Genomic DNA, 19,464 nt, shown 5'->3' with positions numbered 1-19,464 from the left:
AAACGGTACATTAGAACTACTATCTAGTTGTTCTTCTATGACTTCCGCTGCTATGCGTCAGTTTGAAAGGTTATGTTTGGTTGCGTTTGTTTCAGAAAATATGATAAATTGTAAATTTGTAAAGGGATTACAATTGAAGTAGAAGAATCAGATAGACTCATATAAAATGGTTAGAGGGTAAGTATCTTGAACAATAATGAATGAATTGAAATCAGAGACTATCAAATGGGGGCAACTCTGAGTTGAGTTTCATTCAATAACTGAATACTTTGCGTATATTTAATTAATCTAAACCTGTCGTTTTTAAGTCGTGAAAGAAGTAGGAGTAGGTCTCCCGAAAGAAAACGAAGGAGATCAAGATCCAGAAGCAAAGACAGATCAAAGTCTAACCGATACAGAAGAAGCAGATCTAGGGAAAGAGAAAGAACAGATAGAAGAAGTAGAAGTCGTGACAGAAGAAGCAGATCAAGAGAAAGGGATAGACGTGAAAGAGAACGACGTTCATACAGCCGAGAAAGAGATCGTAGAAGGTAATATATTTTTTGGTGTCTCTATTAGGCGTAAATAATATTCCCTCAATTTATTTAAGAGGTGACAGCAGAGATAGAAAGAGGAGAAGGGATAAAACTCGTAGCAGATCCCCCGAAAAAAAACCTAAAGCAGATGACTCTGGTTTACCGTTCGATCCAACAAATTTGGACAAAGAAGAAGAGCAGAAAAAGTTGGAATTGGAAATGCAGAAACGTAGAGAAAGAATAGAAAGATGGAGGGCCGAAAGGAAGAAAAAAGAACAAGAAGCAACGAAGAAAGAGGCACAAAAAGTGGCGGTGCCTCAAGGTACCTCCAAGAAGTGGTCGCTCGAGGACGATTCCGAAGATGAAGACAAAGCCGACAAGAATGATAAGGAAGAAAATGAGGAAACTAAAGAGAAGGAAGAAGAGGAGGAAAAACCAGAAACGAAACCAGAAGTCCCTGAAGAAGACGAAGTTGATCCACTTGACGAATATATGAAAGGTACGTTTTTAGGTATACATCGGGAGGGAATATTATCGAATCAATTTTTTTAGAGGTCCAGGCTGAGGTGAGAAGCATAAACCGCTTGCATGTCAAGAAGCCGAATAAATCAGACCCCAACACTGTCAAAAAAGGTAATCTAGTCATAGTTACGGGTATAGCTAAATCGAAAGTAGACACGAAGAAAGGTGAACTTGTCGAGCAGAATCAAGACGGTCTAGAATACTCGTCCGAAGAAGAACAAGAAGATTTGAAAGATACCGCAGCTAACATAGCTAACAAACAAAGGAAGGATCTGGCTAAAATCGATCACAATAATATCATCTATATTCCCTTCAGGAAAAACTTTTATGTGGAAGTTCCGGAAATTAGCAAGATGACTCAGCAGGAAGTGGATGCTTACAAGGAGGAACTTGAGGGAATCAGGGTCAAAGGTGAGTTGTATATTTCGCTGAATTTTTATTATTTTACGTAACTTATTTTGAAAAGGAAAGGGATGTCCGAAACCAATAAAAACGTGGGCCCAATGCGGGGTTTCCACGAAAGAACTGAACATACTGAGGAAATTAGGATTCGAGAAGCCCACTCCGATCCAGGCCCAAGCGATACCTGCAATAATGTCGGGGAGAGATCTGATCGGTATAGCGAAAACAGGAAGTGGTAAAACTTTGGCGTTCCTTCTCCCCATGTTCAGGCATATATTGGATCAACCGCCCCTGGAGGAAACTGATGGTCCGATATCCATAATCATGACGCCCACCAGGGAGTTATGCATGCAGATCGGGAAAGATATCAAAAAATTCACGAAAAGTCTGAATCTGCACGCCGTGTGCGTCTACGGAGGAACCGGCATTTCGGAGCAGATCGCTGAGCTCAAAAGGGGCGCGGAGATCATCGTCTGTACCCCCGGTAGGATGATCGATATGCTGGCCGCCAACAGCGGCAAAGTGACCAATTTACGAAGGGTCACATACATCGGTAAGTCCATCGGAGACTTCGCGAAGGCGTAGATTGACCTCGTTTATTCACAGTCTTGGACGAGGCGGACAGGATGTTCGACATGGGTTTCGAGCCGCAAGTGATGCGGATCATAGACAACGTGAGGCCGGACAGACAGACCGTCATGTTCAGCGCCACCTTCCCGCGTCAGATGGAGGCTCTGGCCCGCAGGATTCTCCAGAAACCCATCGAGGTGCAGGTGGGCGGTCGGTCGGTGGTCTGCAAGGACGTGGAGCAGAACGTGGTCATCATCGAGGAGGATCAGAAGTTCCTGAAGCTGTTGGAACTGTTGGGGTTGTACCAGGAGCACGGCAGTATCATCGTCTTCGTTGATAAGCAAGAGAATGCGGACATCCTGTTGAAGGAGCTCATGAAGATGGCGTACAACTGTCTGAGTCTGCACGGAGGTATCGACCAGTTCGACAGGGACTCCACGATAATCGACTTCAAGTCTGGTGAGTTTTGTTTCGTGAAGTTTGTTACAGGCAGCCTGAATCGAGCTCCGAGTTTCATGGACCTCAGTGCAATCGTTCGGTCTTAACGAAGTTTCAACTGGATCCATCTTTTTGGGAATTTTTCGATGGCCAACTTGCGAGTAGTTTTTTTTTCCGGGAAAATTATCGTAGATTTAAATATGATACATGTTCTGAAAGAGCAACTCGTCCAGTAATAAATCTGAGAATTTCATCCATTTCGGCAGAACCGTTTGGTCTTGAGGGAGTTTCAACTGACCCCATCTTTTTGGGGATTTTTCGATGGTCAACTTGCGAGTAGTTTTTCTTCCAGGAAAATTACCGTAGATCTAAATGTGTTACATATTCTGAAAGAGCAACTCGTCTAGTAAAAAATCAGAGAATTTCATCCATTTCTTCATAACCGTTCGGTCTTGAGGAAGTTTCAACTGACCTCATCTTTTTGGGGATTTTTCGATGGTCAACTTTCGAGTAGTTTTTCTTCCAAGAAAATTATGGTAGATCGAAATGTGATACATATTTTGAAAGAGCAACTCGTCTAGTAATAAATCTGGGAATTTCATCCATTTCGGCAGAACCGTTTGGTCTTGAGGGAGTTTCAACTGACCCCATCTTTTTGGGGATTTTTCGATGGTCAACTTGCGAGTAGTTTTTCTTCCAGGAAAATTACCGTAGATCTAAATGTGTTACATATTCTGAAAGAGCAACTCGTCTAGTAAAAAATCAGAGAATTTCATCCATTTCTTCATAACCGTTCGGTCTTGAGGAAGTTTCAACTGACCTCATCTTTTTGGGGATTTTTCGATGGTCAACTTTCGAGTAGTTTTTCTTCCAAGAAAATTATGGTAGATCGAAATGTGATACATATTTTGAAAGAGCAACTCGTCTAGTAATAAATCTGGGAATTTCATCCATTTCGGCAGAACCGTTTGGTCTTGAGGGAGTTTCAACTGACCCCATCTTTTTGGGGATTTTTCGATGGTCAACTTGCGAGTAGTTTTTCTTCCAGGAAAATTACCGTAGATCTAAATGTGCTACATATTCTGAAAGAGCAACTCGTCTAGTAAAAAATCAGAGAATTTCATCCATTTCTTCATAACCGTTCGGTCTTGAGGAAGTTTCAATTGACCTCATCTTTTTGGGGATTTTTCGATGGTCAACTTTCGAGTAGTTTTTCTTCCAAGAAAATCATGGTAGATCGAAATGTGATACATATTTCGAAAGAGCAACTCGTCTAGTAATAAATCTGGGAATTTCATCCATTTCGGCAGAACCGTTCGGTCTTGAGGAAGTTTCAACTGACCCCATCTTTTTGGGGATTTTTCGATGGTCAACTTGCCAGTAGTTTTTCTTACAGGAAAATTACCGTAGATCTAAATGTGGTACATATTCTGAAAGAGCAACTCTTCTAGTTGAAGATCTGAGAATTTCATCCATTTCGGCAAAACCGTTCGGTCTTGAGGAAGTTTCAACTGACCCCATCTTTTTGGGGATTTTTCGACGGTCAACTTGCCAGTAGTTTTTCTTACAGGAAAATTACCGTAGATCTAAATGTGCTACATATTCTGAAAGAGCAACTCTTCTAGTTGAAGATCTGAGAATTTCATCCATTTCGGCAAAACCGTTCGGTCTTGGGGAAGTTTCAACTGACCCCATCTTTTTGGGGATTTTTCGATGGTCAACTTGCGAGTAGTTTTTCTTCCAGGAAAATTATCGCAGATTTAAATAAGATACATATTCTGAAGGAGAATCTCTTTGATTGATTAATCTCGAAATTTCATTGACCTCAGTGTAACCATTTGGTCTTAACGAATTTTTAAGTGACCCAGAGTCCGATACTCTGGATCTCCTGCCCCAATCGTTGTAATTAATTTACAATTGCATCGAGTTATGTTCTATTCAGGTAAAGTGAAGCTTCTCATCGCGACCTCAGTCGCGGCCAGAGGATTGGACGTGAAACATCTGATCCTAGTGATAAATTACGACTGCCCGAACCACTACGAAGACTACGTCCATCGATGCGGCAGGACGGGCAGGGCGGGCAACAAGGGATTCGCCTACACCTTCATAACGCCCGAACAGTCCAGATACGCGGGCGACATCATAAGGGCCTTCGAATTGGCGTCGGTGACCGTGCCCGAGCAACTCAGGAACCTATGGGAGAGTTACAAGACGAAGCAGGAATCCGAAGGTAAAAAGGTGCACACCGGGGGTGGTTTCAGCGGGAAAGGCTTCAAATTCGACGAAAACGAGGCTGCTGCCGTCAATGAAAAGAAGAAGTTCCAGAAGGCGGCCCTGGGTTTGGTGGATTCGGACGATGAGGACTTGGAGCACGACATCGACCAACAGATCGAGAGCATGTTCGCGACCAAACGGACGGTGAAGGAGATCAAAGCGCCTTTAGGTGAGGAAATCAACTTTTTATGCTTCGAATTCTTTCAAATTTTATCTTATTCCAGGCATCGTGAACCCAGCGATGGGCGGAGTGAGCACGGCGGTAGACAAGCTGGAGTTGGCCAAGAGATTGGCGTCGAAGATCAACTTCACCAAGACCACGCCGCCGGACGCCAAATTCGCCACGCAGGAAGCCGCCGCTTCTATACTCAAGGGTAGCAGTAACACCCTATCAATCACCGCCAAGACTGTGGCGGAGCAGTTGGCCGCCAAGCTCAACACCAAGTTGAATTACCAGCCGAAGGACGACGACGAGAGGGACGCCGAAGACGCGGAACAGACCTTCAGGAAGTACGAGGAAGAGCTGGAGATCAACGATTTTCCGCAACAGGCCAGGTGGAGGGTCACTTCGAAGGTGAGTTTGCCTCAATCGATCTAACGATCGAACCAACCCTTACCTTTGTTTTCAGGAAGCGTTGGCTCAAATCTCGGAGTATTCGGAAGCTGGAATTACTGTTCGAGGTACTTACGTGCCCACCGGTAAACAACCCCCGGAGGGCGAGAGGAAATTGTACCTGGCCATCGAGAGTACCTCGGATATGGCGGTGGCTAAGGCCAAATCCGAAATTACGCGTCTGATCAAGGAGGAACTACTCAAACTGCAGACTTCCGGTCACCACACGTTCAACAAGGCCCGATACAAGGTTATTTAGTCGTGGTAGGAACGTGAGGATTACGAAGAATGATTTGGTTGGCACAACTGTTTTGTTGATGAATGAATATTTGATTACCGGGGAATTTATCGGTTCATGTGCTGTTTTATTGTGGTTCTGTGAACTTTGATACGATAGTGTACATATATGATGTATTTTAAATGAGTATTTGTATGAAGACAAAGGTAATAAACAATCAACGAGTAGGCGGTAGAGATTATTTTTGACCTGACCTAATATAACCTTAACGTAACCCAACTCTATTGATCAAGAAGAAGTTAAATAAGTGTCAGGTAAGTTTTAAAACTCTAACCGGAATCAAATAATTTCAAAATATTGAATTGATGTGGCTCAATACTCCCATAAAATGAGTTTTTGAACTCGTGTTTCGCTATCACAATAGCATCTACAGGTGGGTGAAGCTAAGTTTTATCTTGAAGATACCTTTGTGATGGCACTATTTTGCGTTGTCATCGATTGACGTGAAAACGGCTGAACCGATTTTATTCATTTTTTCTTTAAAACATTCCTCGTACTTTGTAGAAGGTTTTAACTGAAGAAAATTTCGAAAATTGAATTAAATTCTTTCCGAGGAGCAAAAAATTTCAAAATATTGAATTGATGTGGCTCAATACTCTCACAAAATGAGTTTTTAAACCACGACTCGTGTTTCGCTATCACAATAGCATCTACAGGTGGGTGAAGCTAAGGTTCATCTTGAAGGTGCCATTGTGATGGCCCTGTTTTGCGTTGTCATCGATTGACGTGAAAACGGCTGAACCGATTTCATCAATTTTTTCTTTAAAACGTTCCCCGTACTTTGTAGAAGGTTTTAACTGAAGAAAATTTCGATAATTGAATTAAATTCTTTCCGAGGAGGAAAAAATTTCAAAATATTGAATTGATGTGGTTCAATACTCCCACGAAATGAATTTTTAAACCACGACTGGTGTTTCGCTATCACAATAGCATCTACAGGTGGGTAAAGCTATGGTTTATCTTGAAGATGGCTTTGTGATGGCCCTATTTTGCGTTGTCATCCATTGACGTAAAAACGGCTGAACCGATTTTATTCGCTTTTTCTTTAAAACATTCCCCGTACTTTGTAGAAGGTTTTAACTGAAGAAAATTTCGGGAAAGTTGCCTGGGAAGCTGGAAAAATCAAGAAAACTATACGAAATTCAAATTTCCCGGGTAAATGTATGTTGTGTAGTCTATCCTCCATGGACCAGTGAGTGTCACTTGCTGGCGATTTACAGTTAACAAATGAAGTAAATAAACAACCTGATCTCGATATCAGATAAGTTTTGTATGTTACATTGTATGTATCCTGCTCCTATGTTGACGAACCTTCAACTTTACTTGTTTAAACACTACAGAGATCGAAAAATGTTGTTCATAGGGAGGCAGTGCAATAAGAACGTCTATGTTCACTTCGAATAAAAAATGTTCATAATATATGCACTCAATAAATGAAAATTTTCAATGAAAGCTCAAATAAAAAACTGTTTACACTTTTCATACAATACTAACTAGATTTTTCTAATTTCTCAATAGATTTTCAATTACTAACGACAACGTTAAAGTTAACTCGCGAATTTTCACTTAGATTGTATCTTTTTCCGAGGTCAAAAATACATAATTTACAATTCGATTGATAACAGTCTCCAGAGTATTAGAAATAGAGGTTTCAGAAACATTGCCATATACTGAGAAGTAAATCATCATAAGTCTTATTTAGATAAGGATGTAATTATTGAATTATTCAGATAAAACAAAAAGGATCGGATAGACGAGCTTTTGACCTCGACAAATCGAGACTTGTGTGAATTTTTTTTTATTGCCCGAGTTTCGTGAAATAAACATAAGACCAAAAGGTGAGATGAATATTTTGATGAAATCACGTCGATCTGAATTTTTTCGTTCTATTTTTCCACGTAGATGTTTGGAGTGGTTCTCATCATTCTTGTTCTCACCCTCATCTACTACCTCGTGACCAAACCGTACAACTATTGGTCCAAAAAAGGCGTACCAACCGGCAAAATCGTACCAATATTCGGCGAAAATCTACGAATATGTTTGGGCAAAGAATCACCGGCAGAGATGATACAGAGGATGTACAAAAAACTGGACGGGGTTAGGTAAAAACATATAAAAACGACTGATTTCTACTATAATCTATATATTTTCCCAAACTCCTCAGGTACATTGGAGCCTATCAATTTCACGTACCAGTGTTAATTCTGAAATGTCCAGAACTCATCAAGCAGATGTGCGTTAAAGACAGCGATCACACTTTGGATCACGGTGATTTGATTCTTGCCAGTGGCGACGAGCTCTGGTCCAACAGTCTTGTGTCTTTGAAAGGTAGTCATTCAACTATTCTCTTTCAGTGTTGCCAGTTGGAACTGCTGTCCAATATAACCTCATTTTATAACAACAAGCATAACCTAACCTAACTTATCCAAGATGAAGAGGTCTAAACTTTGAACCCTTGGTAAAGGCCATTACATAAAGGGTTTTAAACATGATATATCAGCATTTGTCGAAGAAAATACTAACAAATATCAATATTTCACTCCTAAACTTCAAGGGCAACACTGGAAAGACATGCGCGCCATCGTCAGTCCTGCCTTCACGGGCAGCAAGCTGAAATCGATGTTCTCCTCCGTCTGCCAGCACGCCAAAGCCTTCAGCCAGTACTTCCTAGACAAAAACCAAGACTACGTCGAGGGCGAATTCAGGGACGCTTACACCAGGTACTGCAGCGACTGCATAGCCCACAACGCCTTCGGCGTCCAAGTGGATTCCATGAAGGACAGGAACAACCGGTTCTACAGCATGGCTTTCGATTCCTGCGACTTCACGATCCCTTGGAAGAAGTTCGTCTTGTTCCTGTACCAGCTGTTCCCGAAAATATCCAGGGTAAGTGAGAGGCAGATTGTGGACTACGTGAAGTAAGTACTGCCGACTCGTAGGTACTGGGAATGTCGGTGTTCGGGAAGGAGGTGAAGTACTACTTCTTGAATCTGGTGAGGGACACCATAAAGGCGAGGCAGGAGCACAAGGTCAGACGCCCCGATCTGGTGGGTCTTCTCATGGAGGCTAGGGAGGAACAGACCAGGGAGAGTTTGGAGAATAAGGCGCCGCACGGGGAGACGTCAAGCGTGAGGGCTTTGAAGCAGAAGCTGACTGATGACAACATAGCATCCCAGGCTTTCGTGATTTTCGTGGGAGCCTTTGAGACGGGTTCCATCACCATGTGCTTCATGGCTTACGAACTGGCGACGAATCCCGAATGCCAGAAGAAACTCATCGAGGAAATAGATCAATGTTGCGCGGAAAACGATGAGCCAACATATGAGGCTATCATGAACTTGCCCTATTTGGACATGGTCGTGTCTGGTGAGTTTTTTGGGAATTGGGAATGAACCACAGCGATTTTCAATGGTCCAAAATTGCTTGTTAGGGTTCTTGTGGTATCAATGCAAGTTCTTCTTGCGTTAGGCACTGATCCTCTTCCACTATTACTTACAATTTCTTGCCTTTCTCCTTTTTCGGCTTTTAACTACGTTCTTTGCCTACCAGGTTGAATTTAAACTCTCAAAACTGATCACTTCAACTCAACTGAGTTGAAGCAACCTCACCAACTGCTTCTACAAGCGGTTGATCTACCTCAGTTGCAGATTTATTCAAGTTGAAGAAGTTAATCGACCATTCCTCATTCAGCACATGATTTTGATGAATAGTTACTACTATTTAAAGATTATAGAGCATGCTTGAGCTATGTATTACGTTTTAAATGTAACAATTTCAACATAACCTCTATCAGGTGGCAGATAACTGTGAATCTGGTTTGTAACTTTACATTTCTCGATAGAAATCATGAGGAAACTGATCACTTCAACCCAACTGAGTTGAAGCAACCTCACCAATTGCTTCAACAAGCAGTTGATCTACCTCAGTTGCAGATTTATTCAAGTTGAAGAAGTTAATCGACCATTCCTCATTCAGCACATGATTTTGATGAATAGTTACTACTATTTAAAGATTATAGAGCATGCTTGAGCTATGTATTACGTTTTAAATGTAACAATTTCAACATAACCTCTATCAGATGGCAGATAACTGTGAATCTGGTTAGTAACTTTACATTTCTCGGCAGAGACCATGAGGAAATGGCCAGGCTCCGTTGGAATATCCAGGGTGGTCACGAAACCTTACACGATCCAGCCAAAACTACCCAACGAAAAGCCGGTCCATCTGGAGAAGGGAATGAACATAACCATCCCGATCTTCGGCATCCACCGCGATCCCAAGTACTTCGAGAACCCGGACAAGTTCGATCCGGAGAGGTTTTCACCGGAGAACAAGGATAAGATAGACCCCAACACCTATCTACCCTTCGGAATAGGTCCCAGGTACTGCATAGGGTCCAGGTACGGCCTGCTGACCGTGAAGAGCGTGTTCTTCTTCTTGCTGCAGAACTTCGAGATAGTACCAACGGAGAAGACGCAAATACCCCTAGTTATCAGTAAGGACTCCATGAATCTGACTTCGGAGAATGGATTTCCGTTGGGTATGAGGAGGAGAAAGAAATTGTAATGATCGATGAATAAATTTGTGAATATACTAATCATATATTTGATTTTTGCACCTAATCCCATTTTATCCTAAAGGTTATTGTGAAAACTATAAGGTACGACTTGAAAATGAAATTTATCTGCTGTATAAAACGAATCTGTAGATAGAAAAGTGTTAAGCAGCTTGAGAAGAGGCGAGTGATAAAACCAACTTTGTTCAAAGGAAGAAAACTTCATTTTCATTATGAAAGTTCATCTTTCAATGGGAGTAAAATCGAACAATCAACCACCAAATAAATCCTGTGAAATTTTCTTCAAGGAAAATTATGATAAAAGTTATTATCACTAATAGCTATCTTTCCGCAAAGGGGGAATAAACATTGGATTTTATCTCTTTGTATAAAAGGAGATATTTCATTGAATCTTTCAGTAGTTATGCTGCTGTTACGTGTGCTCATCTGTTTGAGCCTATCGGCTCTGATATGTGCCGAAAAAGATAACCAGAATGAAAAAGAGTATGGTAAGTGAAAAAATACTGTATTAGTGCTGTTTAAGGATAAAATCCCTTCCTATTATTCTTCTCTTTCTATTGTTTTCGTTATTCATAATCAGTTAATTCAGGTAAATCTATAATTCTCCTCATAAATGAGAATATATTCGAAGTTACACAATTTTTTATAACCGCCAAATTTGATATCAATGTTCTCCTGATACGGACCAGGATAAAGATAACACTTGAACCCTGACGAACTTCGAAAAAACGAAAATCTCGAATAGAATCAAAGTTTATTGACGATTTTAATATACTGTACGTTCTGGATGTAGCGGTTGCCGATAAAGAATTCGTGAGGAAATACAAACTCATCCTCCAACTTTTCGACCACATAAACCAACCGAGCTTCCACAAGAGCATCGTAGACACAGCAGCAAAGTTCGACCTGGATAAATTCCTGGAAGGCTACGAGGTAAAGAAAAAGTAAACGTAACAAATTCCTCAATTAAAAACCAATAATTTCAGAAGAAAGATGTGGCTAAGAAATTCCTAGTCGAACATAATAAGGGCCATCTATCACGCAGCGCCATCTTCTCTGAATTCAACAAGGATCACATACTCGAAGCCAAGGCTCTCTTCTCCTTATTCTACAACGCGAAAGACTTCGAGGCTCTATTCGAGGCAGCATGTTGGGCCAGACAGAACCTAAACGGAAGACTCTTCCTCTATTCTTTGGGCGCTGCCTTGACCCACAGAGAAGACTGCAAAAGCTTCAGCATCCCCCCCATCTACGAAGTCACTCCTCACTTCTTCTTCAACGCCGAGACCATCCAGAAGGCCCAAGAATACAAGAACAAACACTGCAGCGGCAAGACAGAGTATCCCAAAGATGCAGACGGCTTTGTAGGCTACACCATAAACTCCAGTTACTCAGGGCAGTACCTCAACCTCCACCCTGACCAAGCTTTGATGAATTATTACTTGGAAGACGTGGGTATAAACGCTTTCTTCTACTACTATTACCTGTATTACCCTTACTGGTTGAGTGGGGAGGAACTGGGACAAAACGATGTGTTCTACAAGCGTGGTGAAGTCTTTTACTTTCATTCCCAAGAGTCTGCAGCGAGGTGAGTAAATTTCTGAACATTTTGGCGCAGTTGCCGAATTTCTTCCTTGCAGGTTTTACATCGAGCGTTTAGCGAACAACCTGGGAGACATACCGGAGATCGATTGGGATTTACCCTTGGAAGCTGGTTTCAACCCATCGATGCGTTATCCAAACGGCGTGGAATTCCCGACGAGGCCAAACTTTGCTGATCTGAGGCAATTCTTCACCAACCAAGTGAAGAAACAGGGTCCTTCAAGGGATTACCAACACAGTCTAACCTTGATCAAGGACTACTCGAGAAGAATCAGGGACGTAATCGATGAGGGCATCATTCACCAAACGGTAAAACCCTTGATAACATCGCCCAAACCACTGATTTTAACCGTGACGATTCTTCCTGACAGAAAGATGGAAAACCCATCAAAATACTCAACGAAGAAGGTCTAGACGTGTTGGGTAACATGGTGGAAGGCAACGCGGATTCCCCCAACCGAAGATACTTCGGATCCATCCTCTTCTACGCGCGTCATCTCCTAGGCTTCTCCTCCCAATCCAAGGACAAGAACGCCTTGGCTCCCTCCGCCCTTGAACACTCCGAAACGGCCTTGAGAGACCCCGCCTTCTACCAGCTGTACAAATACGTCTGCTCCTTCTTCCTCAGCTACAAGAGCTCCCTCCCGCCCTACACCAAACAAGATCTGGAGTTTCCGGGGGTTTCCATAAAGAAGATCAAGTTCGACAAGCTGGTCACGCGTTACGACTACTTCTATTCCGACCTGTCGAACGCCGTCGACGTTACCCAAGAAGACGTGGACCAGGGGGGTTTCAAGGCGAGGGTGAGGCAGTACAGGATGAACCACGAGCCGTTCAAGTACAGGATCTACGTGGATTCGGAGAAGGATCAAGTGGCCTCCGTTAGGGTGTACATAGGACCGAAGTACGACGAGAGGGGCGAAACTGTAGGTATGTGGAGAAGTCTATAGGGTTTAAATCGCACGATATTGAGGTCCACTCGTGATTTAACGACCTAACGAACGCGTTTCTCTTGCAGATATGAACGACAACCGGATCAACTTCATCCAGTTCGACTATTTCCCGTTCAAGCTCAAGAAAGGCCAGAATGTCATCGAGCGCAGCTCCAAAGAGCTCTTTGAGTACTGTGACGAACGCACGCCTTACAGGGAGACCTACCAGCAAGTCCTGGACGCAGAATCCGGTAAAGAAGAGTTCAAGATACGCCCCGATGAAGTCTGCTTCCCCAGAAGGTTTGTCTAGGGTTTTTTCAACGAAGGGTTGTTAACACATTTGATTTTTTTCCCCAGAGTCGCCTTACCTAAAGGTTCGGTGGGTGGTACACCCTTCCAGTTCTACGTGATGGTCAGTCCTTACAAGAGCAACGAGGTTGGCGCCTCCTACGATGACACCCATCAATATCCCGTCTACAGGATGGACGAGTACCCACTGGGTTATCCTCTGGACCGACCGATGGAGAACGACGAGTGTTACAAGTTGCCGAACTCGCGTCTCCACGAGGCCCTGGTGTTTTTCGACGATAAAATCAACAAGAATCACCCATTTTGATCGATTTGATGTATGTAAATATGAGGATTAATAAAATAATAATGGGAAATAGTTATTTATGCCCTTAACACAACTGTAGCTCGGTTTCGGGATCATTGTCCCTCATCGGTACAGTGTAGTGATAGATATTTCAACCGGAGGCTAGGGCCGTGACGAAACCAATTGCCGCTTCGAGCAATATTCTCAAAATATCATACCGATGAGCCACCAAAGACTGAAACAGACCTCACTGACTTTGTAGACTCCTACACGCCCATTCATGGCTCCCAGATCCATATCTTCATCACTATCCATTCTCGATTACAATGAAAACTAATATAAAAAAGTAACAAATTTCGTAAAGAATTAATTTGACAAGTACAAGTGACTGTTAATGCCATACGCAGATTTTCATCACATCATAGCTCCCTAAATTGATTAAATCGCCTCTCTCGCAAGGAACTGAGCGGACGAAAAGTGAATGCGGACGAAAAGTACTTGCTTTCGAAAATAGTCGACTTTTTGTTCGAAATTAGTACGTAAAATGTCATTTTTTATTTAGATATATACTATCAATTGTTGAGCAGTTAATTTCCACGGTTTTGCCTAGGATGGTTGAACATATAAGATGGAAAAAATTATAAGGAATCCGTTTCGGGACCCCATTATAACATCCATTGTAATTTCCAACTATCTCACACACCTCTGTTCTTCATATCAATCGTAACGACTAAATAATGAACCTTAATTGCTGCATTTAAAAACCGACGGAGTAGTTTTTATCCGCTACAATTATATCTGATAATCCACGATAAAGTGCCTCGGCATAGCGCATCAATTACATCATCCTGCATTTAACAAAAGAACACACGTGGAATCTTGAAGAAAATCCTCCAGGCTGGAAAACCTTCAGTGGGATAGAGGAAGAGGAGTAATAGACGTGTCCGATTTAAAACTGATTTGAATGCGGTGCAACAACTGGCAGGGCTGAATAGAAACATCGATGTGGTGAATAGCCTTGAATTCCGGCAGACAAGTTTGATACATTTCAGAATCGAAGTTGTTCAAGTGCTGAAAGTGTGGGTTCGCTATCTTGGATCGTGAGTAAGTGAATTTGTATGTAAAATGAGTTCATTTCCCGACGCTGGTACGTTGCAATCGACCGAAATAAGCCGGCTGTTGATTGAAACTCGATTTTTTTCGAAATTCCCCAGTTGATTTGCTCGCTTCACCATCCCCATCGTAAGTTAACCAACATAATTAATTCTCCAAGAAAATACATAAGGAAAATCGATTCAACAACTAATTTATCTTCAGTGGAAACAGTGAAATTACCAAAATTTTATTAATTCAAATCACAGAGTATTTATTTCGAAAAAATACAACGTCCTCTCTTTTAACGAGCCAAAAAAATAACGGTAAAAAAAAACAATAATTCTTCCAGTTTGAAGACATAATTTACCCATTTTTTAGGGCTACACCCACATTCCAAATGTTCAATGAAATTAAGATCCAAAACTCTAGAATATATCGTGATATTCACTGAACCCATAACGTTCTCAAAAAAATGTTACCACCGGTTTTCGAATTATTATCTCCACATTACGATAACTTCAATTTTCTGAATAATTAATGAATTTTTTGATGCGAAATCCGACCTTGTCCCTAAAATAGCAATCTTGTTAATTCCGCAACATGTTTGGAATAAGTATGTATACGAATATGCGATGTCCGAAATGAATCTAAACGCGTGTCCTAACCACGCGCGCTACAAAACCATTGGGAACTTGCACATAAAGACTCCAAGAGGTCGTTTCTTATTTATACTGACCCGAATTCATATCTCCGATCAAACTCAGTTTCGTTTAATCTTTACAGCATCCCGGATCATCTCGCCGCACTTTAGGTGACCTGTTCCAGCGATCAAAATGGTGAGTTCTTCTAGAAAATAAATCAAGAAATTAGAGATACGAAAAATATGAGAATATGTCCAATCATCTTCATTCTTATTTACTAGTCGTTTTTCACAGACTAAAATGTAACCTATAGAACCCAGAAAGTTCTTCAAAAATTCGCCAGCTCATCAAAAATAATCGAAAAATGAAACGACTAGAAAAAAATGTGAAGTAAAATACGAAACTCGAATAACAAACAACTTTTTGTGTGGTCGCTGTATGTTGAAATGAACAACAGAAAAAAATCCGTTTACACTTTCTATATATGTGAAATATCTCCTTGTCTGTTTGAAGTGTATTTTGATGCAATCGCATCTGTATAATGTGATAATGGTAATTATCGATAATTAAATTTGCAAAAGTCATCAAATCTTGTATCATGTAATCAATAAACAATGTAGTATAGGGCGAAGTTGAAAAGATTGGATAGATTCTAACTAAATCTAAATCGATGAAAATATTTTCTTTAAACTGCAGATTTTTGTATGGACGTCTCTGAATACAAAATTCGATAATTGAAGTTTTACATTATAGTTTGATAAACTGTGAATCATTCAATCGGTAACACAAAGTTTGGGAACAATTGGTCGACATAAATTCAGATCATATCTTCCATTGATACGAAAATCAGCAAATGTCGATCTAAATCGAACTAGCCAACCACCATCGGTCTCATAGGACCTCGTCGGAGCAATTTATCCTTTTTCGTTTTCAGTAGACGCTGCAATATTTGAATAAACCCTAGCGCCACCTGACAGGAAACGAGAGCCAACTCGAATCATCTTCTTAACCAAATCTCAGTTTTGTTGCTCTGAAGAGGTCGAATAAGACCGAAACCATGGTCAGCATCTACTCTTCTTTCACGGAATCACCTATTCCGAATAATTCTGATTGGCTAGTTCGATCTAAATCGTAACGTTTGTCGATTTTTTTATCAATGAATGTTATGCATCTGAATAAAGTCCACTATTATTTCCCACCTTAACCTGTACCAAGGTAACCCTCTAAACCCTGGAGCCAGATCGGAAAAGATCCAAAAAAAGACTGAAAAATCGAGATTTTGACGTTTAGCAAATGCAACAACGCAAATCCAAGACAGTTTGACAGTACTGACACTGACAAAAGCGAGGTTAGCACTGATCATAGACAGGGGTCGGTAATACCGATTCGAGAGTAGTATTTTTGGCCATAGTACCCATGAATTTCGACCCAGTATGGTTTTTTTAAGGGGAATTGGACAAAAAGATTCATCGAATCATAGAAACGTACGTTTTGAACCTGTTGCAGATGACCTTTGTAGCCCTCTTTGTGGGCGCCATCACCCTCCTGGTGTTCCTGATGCTCAGGAGATTCAAGTACTGGGAGAGAAGGAACGTACCAACCGGTAAAGTGATACCTTTCTTCGGCGACAATTACGAGATCTGCATGGGTATGACATCTCCTGGTGATCAACTCCTCGATATGTACAACAAGGTACCGTCGGACCACAGGTGAGAACATCATCAGGCTTCGGTACCACATAAATGCCACAAACTGTATCGAATAGGAAATACTCCTTCTGACGAAAATGATGTATTTTTTATGAGATTTATTTGAAACGTCACATTTTAAGTACTAAAAAATGAAAAATTTAAATGGGTATTTAAAATATGAAGCGCTTCGTTTTTATTGCACAAGTTGGCAACATCGACTGAAATATGCGTTGATAATAAAGGACAACAAATACACTATCTTGATGAGATAGACAAAGATAGCTGTCTATTAAGTCTGCGACGAATGAGGAAGGTCGTAAAATTCTATGGGATTTCTATGGCCGGTTGAGGCGCTGTTGCCAAATCGTAAACTTGAAACGAAGCGATTTGAATTTTAAAACCTCATATTTGAAGAATAGTGAATAGTTTCCGCGGTGCATTTGAAAAATTCATGAATGAAACTCATAATTATTCAGTTTAAAATTGCAGATACGTCGGCGCCTATTTGTTCCACGTCCCGATCTTACTATTGAGAACGCCGGAAATGATCAAACAGATCTGCGTCAAGGACGCCGAGTACTTCGTAGACCACGGTAACATCATCCTGAACAGTTCCGACGACCTTTGGCAAAAGGCTCTATTTCCCTTGAAAGGTATGACCTTAACAGTGGTTTCCCTCCTTGGTATTAATCCTTTTTTTTGCGTTCAGGTCAAGAATGGAAGGAAGTCAGACAAATACTGTCCCCAATCCTCAACGGCAACAAGGTGAAACTGATGTTTCCTCTGATAGGACGCCACGTCAAGAATTTCGTCGGTTTCATCGAGGAGAAGAAACAGGAGATAGCAGAGGTTGATTTTAAGGACGTCATCCTGAGGATCCTCAACGATATATCATCAGATGCTGCCCTGGGGATGGAGGTTGATTCGTTCAGAGACGAGAAGAACATAGTTTTCGAGGTGGGAGTGGCCACATGCAACCTGAGCATCCCCTACAAGAAACTGGTGTTGCTGCTGTACACGCTGTGCCAAAGTATTCCCAGAGTAAGAACTTTGCTTGGTTGCTTCAAGGATAGATTTTCATAAAAAAATCAAATTAATGCAATTAAGCCTTTATTCATATCACAAATTGTTCCCCACAGTTCTTCGGCATGTCGCTATTCGGTACCGGCAAGCATTTCTTCATAAACGCGGTGAAAGACACGATAAAGATGCGAAAGGAGAAGGGCATCAAGAGAGCCGACATGATCGGCATCCTGATGGACGTCAGGGAGGAACAGCTCAAGGCCAAAGCAGAGGCCGGAGAAGACGGCAAGAACATGAGGGTCGTGACCGACGACGAGATGGCATCTTACGTCTTCGTCATGTACTTCGGCGTCATAGACTCCGTGACCACCCTGCTGGCCTTCCTGGCCTGGGAGCTGGCTATGGCTCCGGAAATCCAAGAGAGACTGAGGAAGGAGTGCGACAGCACGCCTGGTGACGGCGGTGAGCCGACCTATCAGGATATATTGGACATGAAATACATGGATATGGTCATCAGTGGTAAGTCTCGAGCACCAAATGCTACTCCTAACGATTCCATCCATCTAATTCACATCTATGCTTGCAGAGGTGCTCAGGAAGTGGCCGGGAGCCATAGCCTCCGACAGATTGTGCACCAAACCCTACACCATCGAGCCTGAACTGCCGCACGAGAAACCGGTGCACCTGCAGGTCGGCGATACCATCCTCCTGCCCATCTACGGCATCCATCGCGATCCCAAGTACTACGAGGACCCTGACAAGTTCGACCCGGAGAGGTTCTCCCCGGAGAACAAGCACAAGATACACCCCAACGCCTATCTGCCATTTGGGGCCGGTCCGAGATACTGCGTCGGTACCAGGTTCAGTATGCTGGTGATGAAGCTGATATTCTACCACCTGCTCAGGTCCTTCGAGATCGTGCCCGTCGAGAAAACGACCAATCCCCTGGTGATGGACAAGGAGGCGCTCAGTCTGTACCCCGTCGGAGGTTTTCCGCTAGGTCTGAAGAGCAGGAAGTGAAGGGGATGAAGATCATGATGTATTTATGTATAACCAATGATTGATATGTAATAGGAGTTAACGTTTGTCTTTCTTCGGTTCATTCGTTCTTCCAGACTCGTCTTCGATGTTGTGTGGAACTTAATTTTAACTACGAGGAGGGTTGTATCGATGTTGTCTTAATAATTTGATCAAATATCGAAGAGAGGTATACTGTGACACCTCTCTTGTGCAATTCAACAATAACATGCAAATTCGTACTTGATGTGTAATTAATAAAATGAAGAATATAACCTCTAGAGCACATAGTTTTTTCTTCTGACACCTTTTCCAGTAGTCCCATAAGTGTAATACTTATGACATTGTCCTAGTGATTCATCATGAAGGGAATTGTATTTCCCAATTTACTCTATAGAGCAAGATATTATTTACTGTTGAAGAGAAGTTTTTGTATTATATGTTGTATATTTTTATACCTAAAGTATTCAATTCAGATTAGGTTTCACCAAAGAGTAGCAACTTGTGGTTGCTCTTGTTCTTTGATTCACACAGCTGTCTATAAAGAATTTTGCCTCTCTTAGTTTTGTGTCATGGAAAAACTGCCAACTAGCCAGGTTCAGTCCTTGGATTTTTTCCATAACAATAATTCATTTTTGGCAAAAGATTTCCATTTTGGCT

At 41.8% G+C, this 19,464-nt stretch overlaps 3 protein-coding genes across 3 annotated transcripts; all 3 read left to right on the top strand.

Annotated features, from left to right (window-relative positions):
• Nucleotides 1-23: 23 nt before the first annotated feature.
• LOC123316448 (probable ATP-dependent RNA helicase DDX46) lies at nucleotides 24-5,799 on the top strand. The gene is made up of 9 exons (XM_044902510.1): nucleotides 24-177; nucleotides 309-530; nucleotides 590-1,014; nucleotides 1,068-1,448; nucleotides 1,504-1,992; nucleotides 2,046-2,468; nucleotides 4,390-4,890; nucleotides 4,946-5,295; nucleotides 5,351-5,799. Exons 1-9 carry the CDS (start codon nucleotides 167-169, stop codon nucleotides 5,591-5,593), a joined length of 3,045 nt encoding a protein of 1,014 aa, XP_044758445.1. The 5' UTR covers nucleotides 24-166; the 3' UTR covers nucleotides 5,594-5,799.
• A 1,546-nt stretch (nucleotides 5,800-7,345) lies between these two features.
• Nucleotides 7,346-19,090, top strand: LOC123316680. The gene is made up of 18 exons (XM_044902870.1): nucleotides 7,346-7,470; nucleotides 7,535-7,734; nucleotides 7,797-7,960; nucleotides 8,187-8,518; nucleotides 8,572-8,998; nucleotides 9,759-10,194; nucleotides 10,545-10,696; nucleotides 11,002-11,141; nucleotides 11,195-11,796; nucleotides 11,849-12,119; nucleotides 12,182-12,740; nucleotides 12,829-13,042; nucleotides 13,100-13,316; nucleotides 16,580-16,782; nucleotides 17,254-17,417; nucleotides 17,474-17,805; nucleotides 17,904-18,306; nucleotides 18,374-19,090. Exons 2-18 carry the CDS (start codon nucleotides 7,535-7,537, stop codon nucleotides 18,805-18,807), a joined length of 5,250 nt encoding a protein of 1,749 aa, XP_044758805.1. The 5' UTR covers nucleotides 7,346-7,470; the 3' UTR covers nucleotides 18,808-19,090.
• LOC123318008 (hexamerin-like) lies at nucleotides 10,538-13,407 on the top strand. The gene is made up of 7 exons (XM_044904653.1): nucleotides 10,538-10,696; nucleotides 11,002-11,141; nucleotides 11,195-11,796; nucleotides 11,849-12,119; nucleotides 12,182-12,740; nucleotides 12,829-13,042; nucleotides 13,100-13,407. Exons 1-7 carry the CDS (start codon nucleotides 10,612-10,614, stop codon nucleotides 13,356-13,358), a joined length of 2,130 nt encoding a protein of 709 aa, XP_044760588.1. The 5' UTR covers nucleotides 10,538-10,611; the 3' UTR covers nucleotides 13,359-13,407.
• Nucleotides 19,091-19,464: the final 374 nt, after the last annotated feature.

The sequence above is a fragment of the Coccinella septempunctata genome, chromosome 7 (genome assembly GCF_907165205.1).
Source record: "Coccinella septempunctata chromosome 7, icCocSept1.1, whole genome shotgun sequence".
NCBI lineage: Eukaryota > Metazoa > Arthropoda > Insecta > Coleoptera > Coccinellidae > Coccinella > Coccinella septempunctata.
The sequence above is the reverse complement of the archived record's forward strand: the minus strand, read 5'-3'. Positions and strand labels throughout refer to the sequence as shown.